We start from the raw sequence: 19,691 nt of genomic DNA, 5'->3' as shown, positions 1-19,691 counted from the left end.
TTCTTCAACCTTTGTACCTGATGAATAACCAGGCAGTGTAAAAAAATAATAAACCTAGAAAATCCTTAGCAAAAGATTGACTAGGTTGAGCAACTTCTTATAATCATCTTGGATTTAATTGGATCAGCAGCCAATAAGAAAGTCTAATTGTAGTATGCTGAAGTGTCAAGTTCCAGATCATAGAGGAAGCTGTGAGTTTAAATGCCACAGGTGATTTACAAGCAAGTTGAGTTATAATCAATTAAAGAAATGCTAGAGACAAAAAAAGACTTGCATTTTTAATTTGATCATTCATCAAATGAAAAAAAATGTCAGGATATTTGCATACCAAAGTAAAGCTTCCTAGTAGCTAGTTAACTCTGTCTTAATGCTTGTGTTTTGGAAATGTCATGGTCAGAGGAGCTGCAGGGTCACACTTAAAGCTCATTATTTACAGAGAATTATGTGCACTTTAAGGGATGTCTGTAATTAGGGCTGTATTTCAGGAAGAAATTATAAAAACAAATCATACTTGCTCTGGAATGAATGTCTACAGGCTGAAAAAAATGGATTATATTGATATACAAGCTCTGTGTCCTGTAAGATTTTACTTGCATTAGTGCTTATTCTGTCTAATACATACCATCAAACTACAGAACAGTTCATTTCCTTTCCATCTCCATTCCTCTCCAATATGTGGCTTTATAAATTGTTTTACTTCACTATGTCTTTGTTGCTATTGGCACTTTTGTTTTGCATATCTCAAAACATTCTACAATTTTTCCAAGCCTCATCCCTGATTCAGCTTCATTCATAGTGTTCAAATTACTTCTGGTAATGAATTGTGTTTCTGTGACAGCCATTGCTGATTTTTTATTGCCTCTTGAAAAATCACTAAGTTGCAGCCTCCCCTCACAAGGTTTTTGCCAGATGAGATCCATCACTGTAAATCAGACATTTCTAGTCTCAAGGACATGCTGGATCATCTTGAACTATTTAGCCAGTAGTCTATATCATGTAAGAAAAGGAGAATTGCATCATGTAAAGAGGCTACTCTGTAATGTGTCCACACACTTAAAATAGAGGGGGCTGGAAAAGTAGGTTTCTTTCCTTGTCCTGCCTTGCACACTTTAAATCTCAGGGAAAGATGAGAGAAATCCCATAGAGCTTGGAGACACCACTGCCCTCAAGAGTGGTATTGCTATACATGTAGCAAACTGTATTCTCGCTCTTTTGAAGGTTCCAATGATCTCCAGGAAAGACAGTGTGTTTGTATTTAAGTACAAGCTCCCTCTAAGCCATACTAGAGTGTCTCTAGGAGACTTATATATGGAGTGTAGATTTCTCCTGAAAATCAGCACCTTTAGCATTTTGTTGAATTTTTTGCTGCACTTTCTCAATTTTCTTTGTTCCATATCTGTAGTTGGGCTTGATTTGAGAGACACTGTCACTGCTGAGACCTTGCAACAGCTTTCCTAGGTCCACACTGCGACATGAGGAGCATTCAACAAACAAGTAACATGAAAGCTCCCTGACATCTCCTAGCTCCATGCCTTCCAAAAGGTCTTGGATCAAACTACTCTTGTAGCTTAAAAAATAGCTCCTTTCCACTACCACATGTAACATAATTAACCATTTATAAACCGGTACCCATGTAGTGAGTGCCTCATATCTGGACTGGGTCTGAATAAATTAGTTTTAGTCTCAAGTGGGTATTAAATTTAATGTCACTTTACAACCATCCAGTATTTCTTATGCAGTCCCAGTGCACTCCAAATTTGCCATACTAAGGGGAGATGCTGATTTTGGTTTGTTTCATCATCATCAGGTCCAAAGCATTTTTGCAGCATGGCCTGCTAACCTGACAGAATTGCTACATAATATCCTCAGTTTCCTGGAGATTATGGATCTTTCTTGGAAGTTAGTTGGAAGTGGTTAAACTTTTGAAACTCTTTTGAGGATTCCTTGTAAGTAATGAATACTGTGAGGAAAGGCTGAAAGAACTGGCATTGTTTAATCTCCAGAAGAGAAGGCTTAGTGGATATTTTATCGAAGTAAATACCTGATGGGCAGGGGTTGAGAAAATGGAGCTGCTCTCAGTGATTCCTAAGGGCAGGACAATGATCACATACTGGAGAACGGGAAAGTGCCTTTAAATATCAGGAAAAAACTCTTCTGTTTATAAGAGTGAACAGACATCAAAGCATTGCCTAAACACATGGTGTATCCATCCTTCAAGATATTGAAAACCTGAAAAAAACACTGACATCCTGCTCTAGGTGACAGTGCTTCAAGTAGTGCATAGGTTGGACCAGACAACCTTCAGAAGTCCATTCTAATGTCAACTCTACTCTGCTTCTACAATATTTTCATTATTTCCTTACCCTGAAATGATCATTGTGCAGTTCCACTATTTTGCATCATCTCTTAAACTTGAGGGCATTCTTGTCTGCAGTCTTTAATCCAGTAGTGTCAGTTACACATTTACAACTTGTCATCTTGCAACTCAGGAAAAGTTAATAAAAAACAGAAGAAAAAAATCCTGAAGGAAGGTATTTAGCTGATTTTGTCATTTTTATCAGGAGAAATCACTCTGGAAACAAGCAAACCATCTAAGTAATCTTTCATGAACAATGATGGGAATTAAGGTATATTCTTCAGGGTCTCAGTTTTAATTTAAGTATGTTCTCAAGTTGACTCTCTAGCTTTCAGGAATTTCATAGAGATTACTAGAGTTATCATAAAACAGTGAAAACAGTTTTTTATGTATTCTTTAAATCTACTAAGACAGTTGCTTGTAGCTCACTATAGCTGGAATGGTAAAGTTTTTATATTTGCAAACTATCGATTTCCTAACAAGAATAAAGTCCTGAATCAAGAATGTAAAAAATACCTAATTTCTTAGTTATTGCATAGTTAAAAAACTATATTTCTCAGACCTCTGAAATCACTCTCCATTCTAAAGTAATCAACAATTCTTTGCAAAGAGTAATCTGTTCATCATTGTCATCTGGTGCTGTCAAGTCTTGATATCTATATTATATTTTCTTAATGTGCATTGACAAATTGCATATCAGCTTCCTTATTTCAAACTGCTTGTTGTTACTCCAGAAATTCACTGATTTGAGAGATAGTACCATACTTTTGCCAGTGTTGAGACCAATGCAGATAGACAGTGTGAGAGTGTTGGAAAATACCGTGTGGGTATTATAAAGGCAGAGAATTCTTCATCTTCTCTACATTCTGTGAATGTTTGTATAGCTAATTCAGCTCCAAGAAGATTAGATAAAAGTTGGTAATGCCCTTTCACAGCATCTAGGCTTTTTGTGTTACATTGCGCACTTCAGTGAGGTTGAAGGAATACTGGAGTTTGAAATGAGTGCTTACAATATATATTTTCCAGTAAAAGTTACAAAAACATTGTATGTTTACAGCACAGAAAAGTTAATTCAAGCTGTAGAAGAAGATATCGAGCATGAAAAGGTTGTGGCAGATGATATAATGAAAGACATGTCACAGGAAAATCAAGCTAAATATCTGGAGATAAAAGCTGCTAATGAGAAACTCTCCCAGGTTGGCTTATTCCATTATGCTTACCTAAGATATTTCTTAAACTGGCTTCTTGGGGTTTAGATAAAATTTAAATACAAAAGAACTTGAAAACAGACTAATGCAATAATAAAGCTTGCTGGTATCTTAATCAATTGTAGAAGTACCTGAAAATAGAGCAATTGAATAAGACCAAATACTATGCCTTCTATAATTTAAGAAGAAATAATGTTCACAATTTTCTGTTTGAATTTAGGGTTTGGCATACAGTTTTTAAAAGCCACTGCAATATTTAGATATTTCATCATGTGTAAAAAGCAAGCAAAAAGGAAAAATAACCCCAGCAATTTTTGTAGGTCACTTGAGTAGACAATTTTCTTCTTGTGTACAAAAGTGAATGACTTGCTTTTTCTGTTATTACTACTACTACTATTTTTTTTATTATTATTATATGTCTGAATGTATCAGAAAAAAATAACTGGGCTGTATAAAATGTTTGTTACTTCAGTAATCCATATGTTAACAACAGGAGTAACACTTCTAGGCTCTCTGGGATGATCTAATTCAAGCCATATTGTCTTGAAAGTTCCTCTGTATAGTCTGTACAGAGATGAGTTCTGTGTTTCCCATCTGTCTTAAAAAAAGCTGAATCAGTAGTCAGGGCTTACCTATCTCTTTCTGGACTATGAAGAAACTATCATGGCTGGTTCAGATTTTAAAATTTGACTCTAAACTCCTGAAGTACAGGTAGGTTCTACCAGTGGTACTGATCTAAAAACAAAATAGTAGAAAAAGGGCAAACAATGTTTTGGTAGTAGCCCAACTGCAAATAACAATGATTAGAGTAGTGGAAAAGTTGGATGCTGAAAGCAAGTGTTTACTATGTCTGAGTTATGTGAAGGAGCTGGACAGAGTCTTGTCTTTCAAATTTTTAAGAGCAGCAATGGGACAGTTTACAGCATTTGATACATACTAAGGTTTGGAGCAAAAAAGTAGTGAAGTAGTAATTTTTATCTGAATTTTGCATTTTGCTTCCTCTTTAGGAATTGGTTGTTCAACAGCAGGAACTGGATGCACTAAATGTAAAGGAAGAGAGTCTAAGGGCTGTATGTATGAGAACAAGCAGTCTCTATACTAACCTTCCCTGAACGCTAGTGTAAAGAATAATACAGTTGAAAAAATACCTATAATTTCTTTTCCTTAAATTTTCAGATACTGTAGGATCATGCTCTTGTATGGGAAGGCATATCTGCCTCTCTAGTTTCCACCAATAACTTCTAATCAGTTTTGGGTAAAAATGTCTTATTGAGGGGAATTTTTTCACATTGGGTCTTTCATGAATAAAAGGATCTATGAGCTGAAACAGTCAGAAACTATAATTTTCAAATACTGCTAGATATTTTTCAGTCCTTTTGAATGTTGTACATAGTTTGAAATCCCCTAGAAACTGTGAAGTAATAAATCTCCTCAGAATATTGGCCCAAGGAAGAACTTGTAAATCAAGAAGTAACTGATTGGGATATTCTATTCCAGAAAATGCAATATTGACACTAGAGATTATAAATTTTACTTTTTATAAAGTACTTTATAAAGTGTTTTTTACTGTCTCTGTGCTTTTTGTAAGAAATAAGCTTCACTTGCAATGTATAGGTAAGTGTTGCTTAACTAAAGCATGATTGCCACAATGCTCTCTTCCCATCTGAAAATACCTAGTAAGTGTTGGCTTTTCCCAACAGGAAATAGGACATTCTGGGGTGAAACAGGAAGCTGTGCAGTTGTATGAAAAGCTTCATGAGCTCAAGGAACGTCGAGATCGAATGATTGCTGAGGATAAGAACATGGAATCTCCACAGGAGGAAAGAGGGAGATTACTAAAGCAGGCAAGAATAGAAAATGTTGTTATGTAAAAGATTCTCCAAATCAGTATTTTTATGGTTGATAATACTTGAAAATACATAGGTTTGAACTTTGCCTTTATTTGTGCTCTAGGCAGTGTAATAATCTGACATTAAAAATAGTTAACGAATTGAAAAGTTGGGATATTTCAGGTTCAGCCAACACCTGGAGACCTATTGTAGTGGGTTCAGAGGAGGGCTGTGAAGATAATCCCAGGTCTGGAGCACCTCTTCTATGAAGACAAGATGAGAGAGTTGGAGCTGTTCATCCTGGAGAAGCGAAAGCTCTGGAAAGACCTTACAGCAAAGTCCAGTACCTAAAGAGGGCTTATAAAAAAGTGGGGGAGTGACTTTTACACAGCCAGAAAATCATAGGATGAGGGAAACTGTTTTAAACTAAAAGACAGAAGATTTAGGCTAGATATTATGAAGAAATGCTTTACTGTGAGGATGGTGAGGCACTGGAACATGTGGATGCCCCATCCCTGGAAGTGTTCAAGGCCAGGTTGGATGGGGGCCCTAAGCAATGTGATCGAGTGGATAGCATCCCTGCCCATGGCAGGGCTGGGGAGTAGGGGGAGGGGTGAGTTGGAAACAGATGATCTTTAAAGTCCCTTCTAACCCAAACCATTCTATTATTCTAAGAAAGCAAAATTGGTGCAGTGAGGTTTTCAGCTGGTTTACTTGCTCCTATTCATGAGACATGCTGGTTGGGAAAACTGATCCAGTTGAACAGCTCTTGTAACCTAAATCCAGAGAGTACCCTTGTGAGGTACTGAACAGGTATACTAGTCCAGGAGTAATTGGATCAGTTTACAAAGGCCTATACTGTAACTAGCCTTTTATACTTTATAGATTATTGGTCTGAACGACCAATGGTAAGTGTATTTGATTTTTTAAAGTATGATTTTTAAACATTTGGAAGACACAATGCTTAAATCATCACTTTTTGTTGAACTATGTCACAAATTTGTGATTTCAAATGCTAAGTTTCTATTCCCTGTATTTTGAATTCAGATTTTTTTATAAGTTTCCTTTTTTTCATTTCTAGATTTAATTTCATATATTAAAGTTGTTGAACTTTTTTATAGGTTAAAGATGATAGTCAAAAAATTGCAAGCATGGAAAGACAGTGAGTAACTCCATTATTCTGTTGCTATAAATTACATGTACACCCTAAAGACACATGGTTGTGTTCCTTCACAAAGTCTATTTCTATAGACTTTTAGAACATCACTACATCTTCAAACCTATACTAGTCTTAACCTTCCGTAGAGAATAGAATATGTTCTTCTGTTTCAGGTAAACAAGTTTTGTAGTGATAAGACATTTAGATCTGCATAATAAGATACTTCCATCCCTTAGGAACACATCTTAAGACTATAAATTCGTAATAGCACTGACTTAAACTTGTTTAAGGTTGAAGAAGACATTGATTTGTAAGAGCCACTTCTCTGAGACAGCTATGAAATTGAACTGTCATTACACTGCAGTCACAGTTTTAAGTTTGTTTATATGTTCTTAAAACCTAAGAGTTACAAAAGTTCCATTCTGAAGAGCAGAAGGGCATTGCTTCTTGATTCTTAGGTAGTGGGCCTTTCCAAAGACTGGCCAGAAAGTCAAGTAAATTTTATAATAAACAGTAATGTACTGAGGGGGAGATAAAACAGTACAGTATTTTCTGGTTTTGAGCCTTTTGATTTATCTTTCTTGAAAGAAAAACTGAGATAATTTATAAAATCTCTTAGAAACAATATTAAATTATTTTAAGATATATTCCCAACTATAATTATTGCTTTATTTTTAATGCATTTTAATTGGATAACAAGTTGCTTAACAGAATTTTTTAACAAATAACAATAACAAAGAATTATATTTGAGATTTTATGTAGAAATGTGTTACAGGTAGTTTCATTTCACACCTTGATTGATTATGTAGCAGAGTGATTTATTTGGAAATTTCTTAGTGGATTTTACTGAATACAGTTTAAGGAATACAGGTATTGCAGTTTAACAATTACATTGTACCTCTTCAAAACTGAATAGCAAGCAGCAGAGGGACTAGTTGAGTAAGTTAAGAATTACTGATTACTTAAGAAAAATTGGTTTTTAATAAAAAGGAGCTACAGAACTTCTATTTAATAAAGAGAGGACTAAGTAACAGATGATTTACATATGCCTTTTATAATAACAAGAATCATCCTGATATTATTTTGGTTTTGATATATTTATATTTTCTGTTTTAATTCGTGACTTTTCAGTTTTGTCTAAAATAAATTAAGTATTTTACAACACAGTTTTAACCTTGGACTTTCATTATCTATTTGTTAGGTTGGCAGAAGTAAAAGAAAAAATAGATTATTTTAAAAAGGTCATTCAACAACTTGACACAGATCTGGAGAACCATCAAGGTAATATGATTAGAGTTGTAGCAGACTATGCAGAGCTGTGTCTTGTTTGTTCTATAACAAACTGTTATACCTAGGAGTTGCTTAAAACTTTGAGGCTTATGCAGTAAGTCAAGTACTCATCAGCATGAGAAGTTCTGTGCCTGCAGGTACAGCCTTTTCGGACATAACAAATGGGAAGTACCCACCTTTAGCGATATATTCAACAAGTTCATATTGAAAATTACCATATAAAATAATAGGACAGCTGTCTGGTTTTCTGTCCAATTTTATTTTTAATATTGTTTGGACAATAGAAGTTTATCTTACTGGAAGCACTGCAGACCAAACTCATATTTAGAAGTGCTTTCATTAATTTTACCTTTTACGTGATCTGTTACACTTGTCAGCAAATGTGGAATTGAGGATATTTAATAGCAATATGTAAAGCATACTGAGTTCAGTATTATTTTTATCTGTCTTTGGAACTTCTTGGGTTGATCTTGGCAAGAAGAGTTTGTAAGCTGCCCAGTAATGGCCTTAGCTTATACTGACCTCCAGCAAACACGTGCTGTTAGTGCTTAGGCTAGGTTAGTTTGGAATTTGTCCTAGCACTGGAAGTTATGGTTCTGTGGTTACTTCCTCCAGAAGAGGAAGTAACCTCAGTTTGAGGACGTGTCCTTAAAAGCTGTAAAAGGGTCTACATAAAATGAAGATCCATGCAATGGAACACCTTCTTTTGATTATAAGAAATCTTGTTCAGATAGGAATTACATAAATATATGCCTTCATTCTGAAAGTTTTTATAACAAATTATTTAACTTCTGTAGGATTAAGGAGTTAATGTCCTTCTTACTTTATGCCTTTTCTTGTGCAATCAATGTAAAATCTAGCTGTAAGTTTCTTCCAGGTGAAAAAATACCTAAAAATCTGCCTGTAAACAAATGTTTCAGACATCTGTTTATCATCTTTTGTATGGCAATATATTCAATATTTCTACAGATACTTCACTTTTTTTTGCAAATAATTTATTAAGACTGCTTTATTAGCTTTGTGTTTCCAGACAACATCATTGCAAACTTTATTGTTCTTTAATTTTTCCTTTTTGTTTGGCTTGCAACCATTTTTTATTTTAACTTTCGAGAAATACAGAAGGTAAGAAGCGAGTTGCTTTTCACACTTCATAGTTCAGTGCGCACACACAATCATTAATTGCTGGAGTGTGTCTTTCACTGTATTAGAAAAAGAAATCTGCTGAAGAAGAGTTTGAAGCATATGTAGGAGAAAGCACATGCTGTTTTTCAGCATATCAGAACTAGTCAGAGTATTCAGAATCAAGTTACTTTGTGGTATAATGCAGAGGGAATTACACCTCTTTGAGTAACACAGAGGGACTTAAGATATTCATAAAGAGTAGCTTTAAGACACAGAAATGTAAATCCCAATGCTACCTTCCCTAGTGAATGGAGAGAAAATCACAGAGGGCTATTCATGCTTCTGCTCTAAATCAGCATCTTGGTGTGTCCTTGAAATTCCTGTGCTCTCTCCCTCCCCAGTTACTTCTGGATCAGTATTTAAACATTATTACATAGCATTCCCAAAATTCAACTCTAAAATTTTTTATGTAAGTATCGGGTGAAATAGCCAGTAAAAAAAAAAATAGACATTTTAACTAACAATTATTTAATATTTTAGGATAAATATTTCAGTGTTAGAAATATTTCTGGGCAAATATTTTAGCAAAAAGACTAAACATAAGATGTTGAAATAACAATTTTTAGGTTTTGCCTGAAAAAATCTAAATAAGTAAATAATTCACCCACTTATTACATTGCCTTTATACTAGCAGTAAACTTTAATGATTAGTCAAAGTCAGCATTAACTCATAATGCAACAGACTTAACCCTTCATACACTGAGGGTGAGGTTAAGCTGGTGTGTATTAATGGTGTATTTAAAAGAAAACTTACTGGAAAGACATCTTAAAGTTGTGATCTTCAAATATTTTTTTCTATAAACACTTGACAGGTCATGTAAGTCTGTTTCATGGCTCACCATTACTAGAATTTTTAAGAGTAGAACAGGCTAAGTCATTAACTATTGGAGCCTTGCTTTGCAAAATGAAAGAGAGAGTCCAGCAAGGAACAAAGCCACAGCTGCAAGGAAGCTGAAGCAGAATCGAAGTCCCTTACAGCCCCTCAGGTTTTCTTACTGTTTTTATATACCAGATAAAAAAGAAGGCATGGGGGTGCACAAATAGAAAGTCCTAGAGAAATTTGCTTGCTCAGTTTCATCTGTACCTATGTGACTCTTTTACTTTGTATCCTTTAAAATAAATAATTATGTTAAAAATAAAACAGACTAAATTAAAATTTAGATGTTTGAAACTTAAAATTATTTCTAACAAATGAATTGTCTCATCTTCTTGTGACAGATATATCAGGTGTCCCACTTTACTAATACATATAAATTATGGGTTAATTATAATCACTAGTTAAATTTAAAAATGGGGTGAATATGAATGTTATTCCTTACTTCAATACCAGTATATTGAAGGTGTATGGAAATGTTGTTTCCAACTTAATTGTAGAAAGTTTTCTGTGCATTTTATTTTCCTAGACCATTGCCTATACAGTTCTCCTGTTATTTCCCTAAGATTATCACTTGCAAGCTGCATATCCTTATGAAAGTCCAATCTAATAGGTGAAAATGCAGTTGAAGTGGCTCATATATTAAACAGGGCTGCAGAAAGTTTAAACTAATCATAGTGCCCTAATACAAGAAGCATTTGTTCTCTATTATTGAAATTCACTTGACTTCAGAAAAACTCTGTGAACTTCCTTTGTCCAAACCAAGTATTTATCTCACTCCTGTCTATCAGAAGTTGTAACCCTGAAAGGTTGTCAAAATTGCATTGGGGCTGATTTATTACACAATCTTTTTTTAATACAAAGATTAAAAAGATGTTATAGTTATATATAGATGTTATAGTTAGTTGAACTGACAAATTAAATGAAACAGGATGAATCTTGTAGTTCCTAGGCATATAGAAATTTTATTTTTGAAACAGACATTTTGCCTTCCTGAAGGAATCCAGGCCTGAAACAATATAAAGTTAAATCAGTGTTACATCTCTTGTAGGGGAAGAAAATTGGAAATACAAGGAGTTGAAGAAGAGGGAAGAAAGCATGGACAGTAAGTTGTCTAATATTATTTAGCCTAATAACATATATATATATATATATATATATATATATATATATATATATATTATTAAGCCTAATTTCACTAAATTACAGGTTTTGTTTTTTACTATTGAAAAAGATAATTTATAGCTGCAAAGAATTTATGTGCTGATCTTTGCAAAAGTTCTGCGGTCTTGTTCTGTGGACAAGATAATTGATATCTTACAGGACAGTCACAAATACTCAGAGCCTCTTTCAAGGCTTTTCATCAACCATTAAATGTCTTAGGAGCACAACTTTATTTTATGAAAACAAAGCTATAATTAATGGATTGAGTGATTAAAAGCAGAACTTCAACATGGAAGACTGTAGATATAATGTAATACTTTAAAATTAGGGCTTCTCATATCTATTTATTCAAGATGAATGTTGCTAAAACTTTCTTACATGTCAAAATTTTTTATGTTAGAGACTTTTGTAGCAACTAACAGAGGATGACAACAACTGACTTTAAGTATACCTTATTCCTTGTATACTGTAGGAGACAGCTTACAAAAGAAGTTGGTTTGTTACTCAGCAAAAGAGAAAATGGTCAGTAAACATGCCATGGAGGTTCAAGGGATATAATACCTTTTTTTAAGTGTTGAATAAAGATGAATAAAAAACACAGTGAGTTTCTGTGTTTTCAAATTGCCGGGTTTCCTGAGAAGCAAAGAGACAAAAGCTCACTTGATCTGGATTTTCCATATTAATACAGATGGTGTCTGCAAGGCTTGACTTTCTGGGTTTTGGTTCTGCTTCTACCCTTCATTAAAGGTTATTGCTAAAATTCCAGACCAGTTAGTGATTTGAGGGACCTGAGACCTGAGAGATTTGGGGAAACATGCCAGGAGTCTTAAGGATGAGGAAAGAGCAAATGTGGTGCCTATGTTGAGGAAGAGGGGACAGGGAAATACAGGCCAACCAGACTAGTATCAGTTTCCAGAAATAATTTGGGAAAACTATGCAAGCTAACAATATTAACAATGTTACAGGAATGGGAATATGAATAACACTAAATATGTAAATGTTACAGGAATGGGAATATGAATAACATTAAATATGTAAATGTTACAGGAATGGGAATATGAATAACAATAGTACTGATTTGTCAAGTACAAACAACTGTTTTTCCTTTTTTTGTGTCAGAAAAATACTGTAGAAAAAGAAGGTGTAGCAGATTATGTGTACTTTAAGTTCAATACCACTTCTGCTGCCTTGTGGTGTTTTTAGAAGCAAGCTAGGTAAATATTGTCCATTATTTACCTATATTGTGAATTAAGTTAAAAAGTCATTAATTTTGAATGATTCAGTGCCAAAATGAAAGGATGTACTGCGTGGGATTTTGCAGATAATTTGTTCAGGTTAAGTCAGTATTTTCTTAATCAGTTGGATGATGGGAGAGAACATCTGACAGAACAGTTACAAAAATGGTCCAAAAGCTGAAACCATGTTGGAGGATGTGGTTAGAATTTAGTATATATCTGTTACATCAGAAATTAATTACAAAAAAGTTTGGAAAGGACGAAGTGTAAGTTTCTACACTTGGATAGAGTAATCAACAGCGAAAATGCAGAGTAGGGAGGATTCATTAGGTACAGCTCTGTGTTATGGCTCAGAGAGTGAAAGACAAAGTGAACATGGCTGAGCAGTATCAAGCTAACAAGGAAAATACTACAACAGTAGGTGTACATTGGAGTGTAATTTTTTAGACATCTGAAGTAATCTTTTTCCTGTGCATCAAATTCTTTAGAGGGGAATTCTGTACATAAAGAAGGGGGCTGTCAGTCCTGAAGAAAACTGATGAGGGTATGCAGAAAGCATGACCTGCAAGGAGATAAAAAAAGAATTTGTCTTTTATTTTAGAAAATTTATGACAGTTATTAAATGTGTAAAAAGGCTGTTCCACATAATAATGGAACGATTTATTTCTACATATATGTGGAGGATGGAAAAGGAGTAACACACCACTAGGTGCAGAAAGATCTCAGGTTGGATATTAGTAAAAACTTCCTATCAATGAAACTTACCAAGCATTGAAACAGATGGTCCAGGAGAACTGTAGAGTATCTATCAGGAGTTCTGTGTGTGAAGAATATAGACAAACATCTGTATTACTGATGTAGAGCTGGTCCTGGAGCGAGTGAATTAATTTGATAAGCTCTTGCACTGTCTTGCATTCAAGAGCTTTTATGAATCTGTGAAATACACAGCATTCAAATGAAACAAGGTCAATAAGCTGACAAGTGTCAAGGTCTCTACCACCTGGGTTTTAAATAAACAATTAAAGTAACCTATATGAAACTGTAGTGCTTCCAATTTAATACAAAGTTTTGACTGGAAACAACATTGCAACCGTAAAAGTAAGAGCCTTCTTTTCATGTTTGTTAATCTCTAGATTTTCTAGCGACTTTTGAAGATGTGAAGAATCAGGAATCAGAACGAAAGGCCCAAATAGAAGCCAGCATTGTTGCACTACTGGAGCACTTGAGCAGGGTAAGCATGTAGCATTTGGCAAGCTAAGACTTTAGACACACAGAACAGGAGAGTGGCTGCATAAAGAAGGATGGTGGATTTTATATATTTGTATTTATCTACATAATAGTCTCTTAAAATGATTAAACATTAAACCAAGTTGTAGTTAAAAAAAGGATTAGTTTAATTTCTCACTTTGTCTGGGGGAAGAGTTTTGAACAGTATGTGATATTGTAACCAGAACAAAGGAATGTTTTCATAATTTCTTTAAGTCTTCATCTCTGCTATAACTAACATTAATAATGATAAACATTTCCAAATACCGCAAATAAAACTACTGCAATATTTTGTTTATCCAAAGTTTACAAATCTCAGTTCATGGGTATTCTGTCACTAGTGTTACTGAACTAAAAATGTTTCCGTTGTCCCTGTGATCTACTAAAAGTATGTCTGAAATACCCTGATGTGTAATATTTAATGTAAATATTATAAATTAATAATGTAACAGTTCAGAAACTGTTCTCATTTCCAGTTTGGCATTTTTTTCAATTTCCAGACTTGTATTCTTTTTAATGTTTTTGGCGCCCATGGATTTTTTATACTATAGAAGACTTTCATCTGAGTAATATTTTGATTCTATGATTATTTTAATTGTCTCTTACCTCTTTCAATATAGTATACCATAAGGTATATTTTAGGCACTGTCACTTACTTTACGACAGGCCTATATGGCAGCAGAGTTTATATTTGCTGCTTTTTTATTTCATCTGTGCTGGCCTGTCAATGCATCTTTTATCAGGAGTTGGCAGAATGCAAGTCATTCACATTTAGGACACTCAAATAACAGACAGTGTCACAGGACAGGAGAGTTTCTTACTTGTCCAGTTTCCAGTTGTTGTTTCAAAAATACAGCATGTTCTTATCATTGTTGTTGGTAACACACAGAATCTGAATCATATGAAACAAATTTCATCTGTTACCAATCAAGAGCTGAAGATTATGCAGGAAGACCTCACTTTCAAATCAAACGAAATGCAGAAATCACAGAGCACTGCTAAGAATCTGATTACAGGTGAGATCAGCAGCAGATTTTCTAATTAATTCCTTAAAATAATAAAGACTACCTGCATTGTTACATTGGTATCATGTAGAAGATTTCCAAATATTAGCTATCAAGTGATCTCCAAATATTAAAATACGGTGGTAAATTCACAAATTGAAATGCTTGTGGGTAACAAGTTATTTATTTTCATCAAATTATTTCTATTTGTTTTTTTTAATTTATTTATATATATTATCTATTAAATATTGTATACTATGTATTTATAATAGGTATGTATGCTTCTTTGTATTTACCTTGCTATTATCACTAAATTATCATCTTCCTTGCACAGGTATATGTTTAACAAGTGTATTTCAATACAGGGGTTGATTTGAGCAAGAATTTGATTGTACTAATACTTACTTCAACAATAAGATCTTTCATGATCTTCATAGAGTGTTTAATAAACTGAAACAGAGTCCTGCATAGTTATCTAACCATGCATTATTTGTAAATGTAGTTCTTAGCATCACTTTCTTATGGTTTATGCTTTTCCAAACGGATATGTACCGCAGGCAATTAAATGACAACAGTGAATAGCTCTCAAATCCCGAGGCTTTGGTTCTGCAGACTGAATACTTATTTTGACTTTATTTTCTAAATACTCAAATACTTATTAGCCTCTCGAGGATTTCTCTGTAATTTCAAAAAGGAGGCAGTAGTTTTCTTTCATTCCCACAAGAAGTACATCTTTAGTTCCTTATTTGCACTGTTTATGGTAGAATTGTCCCCACAATTCTGTGTCTTTGCCAATATCATTATTGTTCAGCAAACCTTTCTTTGTTTGTTTGGCTGAAAGGAAGGGGCAGGAATTAAGAATTATAAATCGTTTTCTTAGAAAGTTGTTCCGTGTTGTACTTCATAGTAATTTTCAAAATAGGAGCCAGTATTGTGACTTCAAAGTAGTTACGAGCAAATGAGATGTTGTTTGGCACAAAATGTTAGAGAAATTGATTTTCTGTTGTGTGATTTAACGTTAGTGTTTGCTCATCTGCAAATACTCATTTTGCTGTTATAGTGTAGTTTAAATTTCTGGGCCTAATATTAAAAGTTCAAATATGACTTTTTGTTCTTCCATATAATCGTAATTTCTGACTATTTTACAATATAAGGATGTTTTGGAAGCATGTTGTGCTATAGAGGCATTATTGAAAGAAAAATTTCTTCCTCTGTAAGGGAAGAAGAGGAAGCTATAATACGTAATTTTCAGCAGACAGTTTAAGTTATTCCTAAGTAAATGTCTGACAGCTGGGATTCACAGATAGTATAACAAACAAGATTCTTTCAGAAATACAGTGAATGCTCAGTTTGCACAGTTGAAGTTCCTTCTAATCTTTGAATTATAGCACAGTCATCTTCAGGATTCTTTTGTTATGATTAAAATCTGGATTTTGATATTTTCTTGTCGTAAAGATATAAAAGCAGCAGAGCCCTTAAGAAATAAAAAAGAAAAGGAAATCATGAAGGGTAAACAAAAGTGCTGATGGCATAGTTTCCCAAAAACATTTCCCTGGGTCGCTGTAGTTTGTTCTGAGAATTTGCCACTGTGTACACACTGCATGCTAGATGCTGCAACTTCATGGCCTATCAGAAGGAACTGGGCTACATCCTCTTCCTGTCTCTTCCCCTAGAGGAATTTTGAGGTTTTTTCAGTTTTGAGGTTTTTTCATTGAGTCTGCTGCTGAATAAAGATAAAATTTTCCTCTTCCAGTTTCTTTCCTTTTCTCTAGAAAGCATGAATGGATAGGAATATCCATTGCAGTCTCACCATAGTTGTATTAGAGAGAACAGTCCAGAAATTTTTTTGCCTTTTTGGCATTTATGTTGGTGCTACTCTTTACATGTAAAATAAATTCCAACTGGTCAACTGTGTATAATTTTAAAATAACAAAATACAGATATTAGAACAACTACATAAAAAATGAAAATGCTGTGATAAGACCTAGGTAAATCCTCATGAACATCTATAGTTGTTTCCTGTTATTTCTCTCCAATCCGAATTTATTTTATAATTTTATTTTTTACTGTTTCTGATCTAAAACTCTTATTTATTGATGTCCTTAAGCATTTGTCTTTAAACCACAGTGCTGTAGGAGCAAGAGAAGTAAAGCAGTGATCTGTTCAGCTGTGCTTTACAATCTGTCATTGACCAATGCCAGAAGCTTCATTGTGAAAGACTGAGCAGTTATAAAATGTTCTAGACATAGTGAATGTGTTTTTGTAAGTCCTTTGCAGTGGAAGGCAGACTGTGAATTACTTACATGTGAAGCAATCAAAAATATTTTCATTTAAAATCCTTCTTTTAATTTGCATGGGAATTTTTCATATTTATATAAATGCTCCTTGCACATAGAGGACACTTTTAATCTTACCTTATGGATGACCTTTCCTCAGGATAATTGCAAATGGTACAAAAATCTTGATTTGTCTCTTTTTTTTTATTTTGAGGTTCCTAAAGAAATCATGAAAGTGCTCTGTAATATGCCAAAAATGTTGATAAAAGCGAGTGTTTCACTCTAAAATATAAGTATATGGCATAAATACATAAGCAGGTAGATGAGTAGCAAAAACTTGTTCTGAGAGTGTTTTGAATGGGTGAGATTTTCCCATATAAGTCCACTGACAGAACTATACCCACAGTTTCTGGAAAGGTAAACTCCTTCTGTCACATGGACACATCTATTTTCTTTAAAGATTTATACTGCCTTGGTTAACTTGGGAAGGAAATTTTCTGTCTTTTTTTCAGCAGATAAGGACAAATCTCAAGATGCAAACCTATACCAAGAAAAGGTTTTTGGTGCAGTCTCATCCCTCTCAATAGCCCATGTTGCCTGATACTTTGGAATGTAGGAAGAAAACTGCATTATCTGTATTGTTTTTCTGAGTTAGACACAGGTCTGAAATATAAGATGATGTAGCCATGTGTTTAATGTTCAGGAGCGTGAATGAAATACAATGACAGGTCAGATTGCAAAACCGTCCAAACTAAGTCTAGCCAACATCTAGTCCTTCCTGACTCTGGGTAGGTAACTTACCCCAAGACTGAGTCAAAGTATTTTTATTAGTTCATGTATCTGTATTGTTTCTTCTCTTCCATGTGTCTGAACAGTTTCAGTCTCTACAGTCCTCTTTATGTCAGAATCCACCCACAGTTCTAATTCCTTTAATTACATAACTCTGTTATGTTTTTAATGGCATCTCAGAAGTAAATGCTGTATACTGTAGCCTATGTTGATGTTGTAAGCTGTGACACTTCTTTTTTGAAGAATATATATAGAATATATGAAGAATATATAAAGGATATATGAAAGTGTTTTCCTGTACAAAGCAAATGTTTACAGCAAGTTTCTCTATTTCTTGTCCTAAAACTAAGCCTTACCCATATTCAAGCAGTACAAATAAAAATAACACGATGAACTCCTAAAAATACTTCTTTGATTTGTGTGCATTTTGTCTGCACTTCTATTGCATTGGAATAAACTTCTTGTAAGTTATCACCGCTGCTTTAAGATTGTGGTGCTATAATTAATTGTGTGGTGCTATAAACATTACAAATAGATAATTGTGTGGTGCTATAAACATTACTGTGATACAGACCATCACATTTTCATTACTCTTCACTTATGGATTATAATACAGTAATTGTAGTGTATGAGTCTGACTTGTGGTATGGTTGTGAAGATTAAATTTTTTATTTCCTTCACATTAATAGCTCCCATAAATATAAGAAATCAGAAGTATATTTAGGGGCTGTTTATATTGGTTAAATATAACATAAATCTTTATGTAATTGGCTGTGTATTTTGAAACAAAAAGTACTGTTAATTAGAGATTGTGTTTCTGATGATCTAGAGAGTCAAAAACTGCAGCTGGACCTACAGAAGATGGAACTGTTGGAGGGCAAGATGGTTGGTGAACTAGCTTCTCTTAAAGACAAAATTGAACAGACAAAAGCAGAGTTGGAGATCTACAATAATTTGCCAGCTCTGAAAGCATCAGGAGAAGAAAAGAAAAAGGTAATGAAAGGGGTGAAACAAAATGTGTGCTTTCGAACAGCTAGTGGAGGGGAATCCAGTTTTGTGACTGACAGTGCTTCTGACAGCGGAAAAACAGGATTGCACTTCAGTGCAAATGAATCCAAATACTATTTTGCTTATATGTGTGACTTATTAACTGGGTACATGTAGCAGGTATTCAGCTGGGTATCTTTTAATAGCCTCCTTCCACAAAATCTCCCCATTCTATTTTAGCAATTCCACTAAACTCTTAAGCAATGTATGACTACCCATAGCTTTGAATTTAGCAATCTAACACAGAACACAAGCAAAAGAGAATTTCCTACAAATTCTTAATAACAGCATTCCCACTAGTGTTCATACAGTATTGTCTAAGCATACAACTTGGTCATAATCATTGATTATTTTTGGGATAGAGCATGCAGTAGAGAAAAGCATATGAGTTCTTTATGCATATGCATGTGGACTTGTTCTAAAAGGAAAAAAAGTAGCATCTTGAGAGGTAAATTGAAGTTATGTGCCTGAAGCCTACAGCAAATGAACTCATCCATCAATCAGTTTGTGTTGGGTTTTTTCCTAACTAGAAACTCGAGGATGACAAAGAAAAATTTAAAAAACGCAGTCGTGCTTTTAAGAAAATAATGGAGCATTTGAATACAGAGTATGAGACACTAAAGAAGGAGCTGCAAGAAAATGAGACCCATTCTCAGGTATAGGTCAAGTTACATATTATCCCTTCAGTTGTGTGTTTCTTGGTTTTGGTTTTCTCATACACATGAAGCATTATACAAACAGAATCTGTTTGTTCCTTCTCAGTGAGTTTTCTAACTCATGTGTTGTAAGTGTGTAACTGTATTTGGTGTTTTCAAACAAAAGGTAATATTGTGCCAACAAATGGCTTGTAAGCTTTGGATTATTAGCAGAGATCTTTCTGAGCTAAAAGTTACTTGAATACTTTGTTTAAGTGTTTGTATTAATCTTGCTCAGAACTCTCTACCTTCTGCTCTTCCTTTGCTTAAGTAGTTTGAGGACAAACTTAGAAAGAAACTGCAGGGGAAAAGAAAG

The 19,691-nt window shown here is 34.1% G+C and overlaps 1 protein-coding gene across 3 annotated transcripts in view; it reads left to right on the top strand.

The window, feature by feature from the left end:
* The window catches only part of IFT74 (intraflagellar transport 74), a 40,576-nt gene that overhangs the window by 11,781 nt on the left and 9,104 nt on the right, over positions 1–19,691 (top strand). For 2 of the 3 annotated variants that reach the window (XM_053932298.1, XM_053932297.1), the window contains exons 9-18: positions 3,414–3,552; positions 4,572–4,634; positions 5,265–5,408; positions 6,515–6,555; positions 7,755–7,834; positions 10,951–11,004; positions 13,432–13,529; positions 14,454–14,580; positions 18,463–18,626; positions 19,211–19,336. In XM_053932298.1, the coding sequence (XP_053788273.1) occupies positions 3,414–3,552; positions 4,572–4,634; positions 5,265–5,408; positions 6,515–6,555; positions 7,755–7,834; positions 10,951–11,004; positions 13,432–13,529; positions 14,454–14,580; positions 18,463–18,626; positions 19,211–19,336 (1,036 nt within the window). Of the gene's footprint in view, positions 1–3,413; positions 3,553–4,571; positions 4,635–5,264; positions 5,409–6,514; positions 6,556–7,754; positions 7,835–10,950; positions 11,005–11,535; positions 11,662–13,431; positions 13,530–14,453; positions 14,581–18,462; positions 18,627–19,210; positions 19,337–19,691 lie in introns of those variants that run through there. The other variant, XM_053932299.1, reaches the window with a different exon arrangement.

Source organism: Vidua chalybeata, chromosome Z (genome assembly GCF_026979565.1).
Source record: "Vidua chalybeata isolate OUT-0048 chromosome Z, bVidCha1 merged haplotype, whole genome shotgun sequence".
Lineage (NCBI taxonomy): Eukaryota > Metazoa > Chordata > Aves > Passeriformes > Viduidae > Vidua > Vidua chalybeata.
The sequence above is the reverse complement of the archived record's forward strand: the minus strand, read 5'-3'. Positions and strand labels throughout refer to the sequence as shown.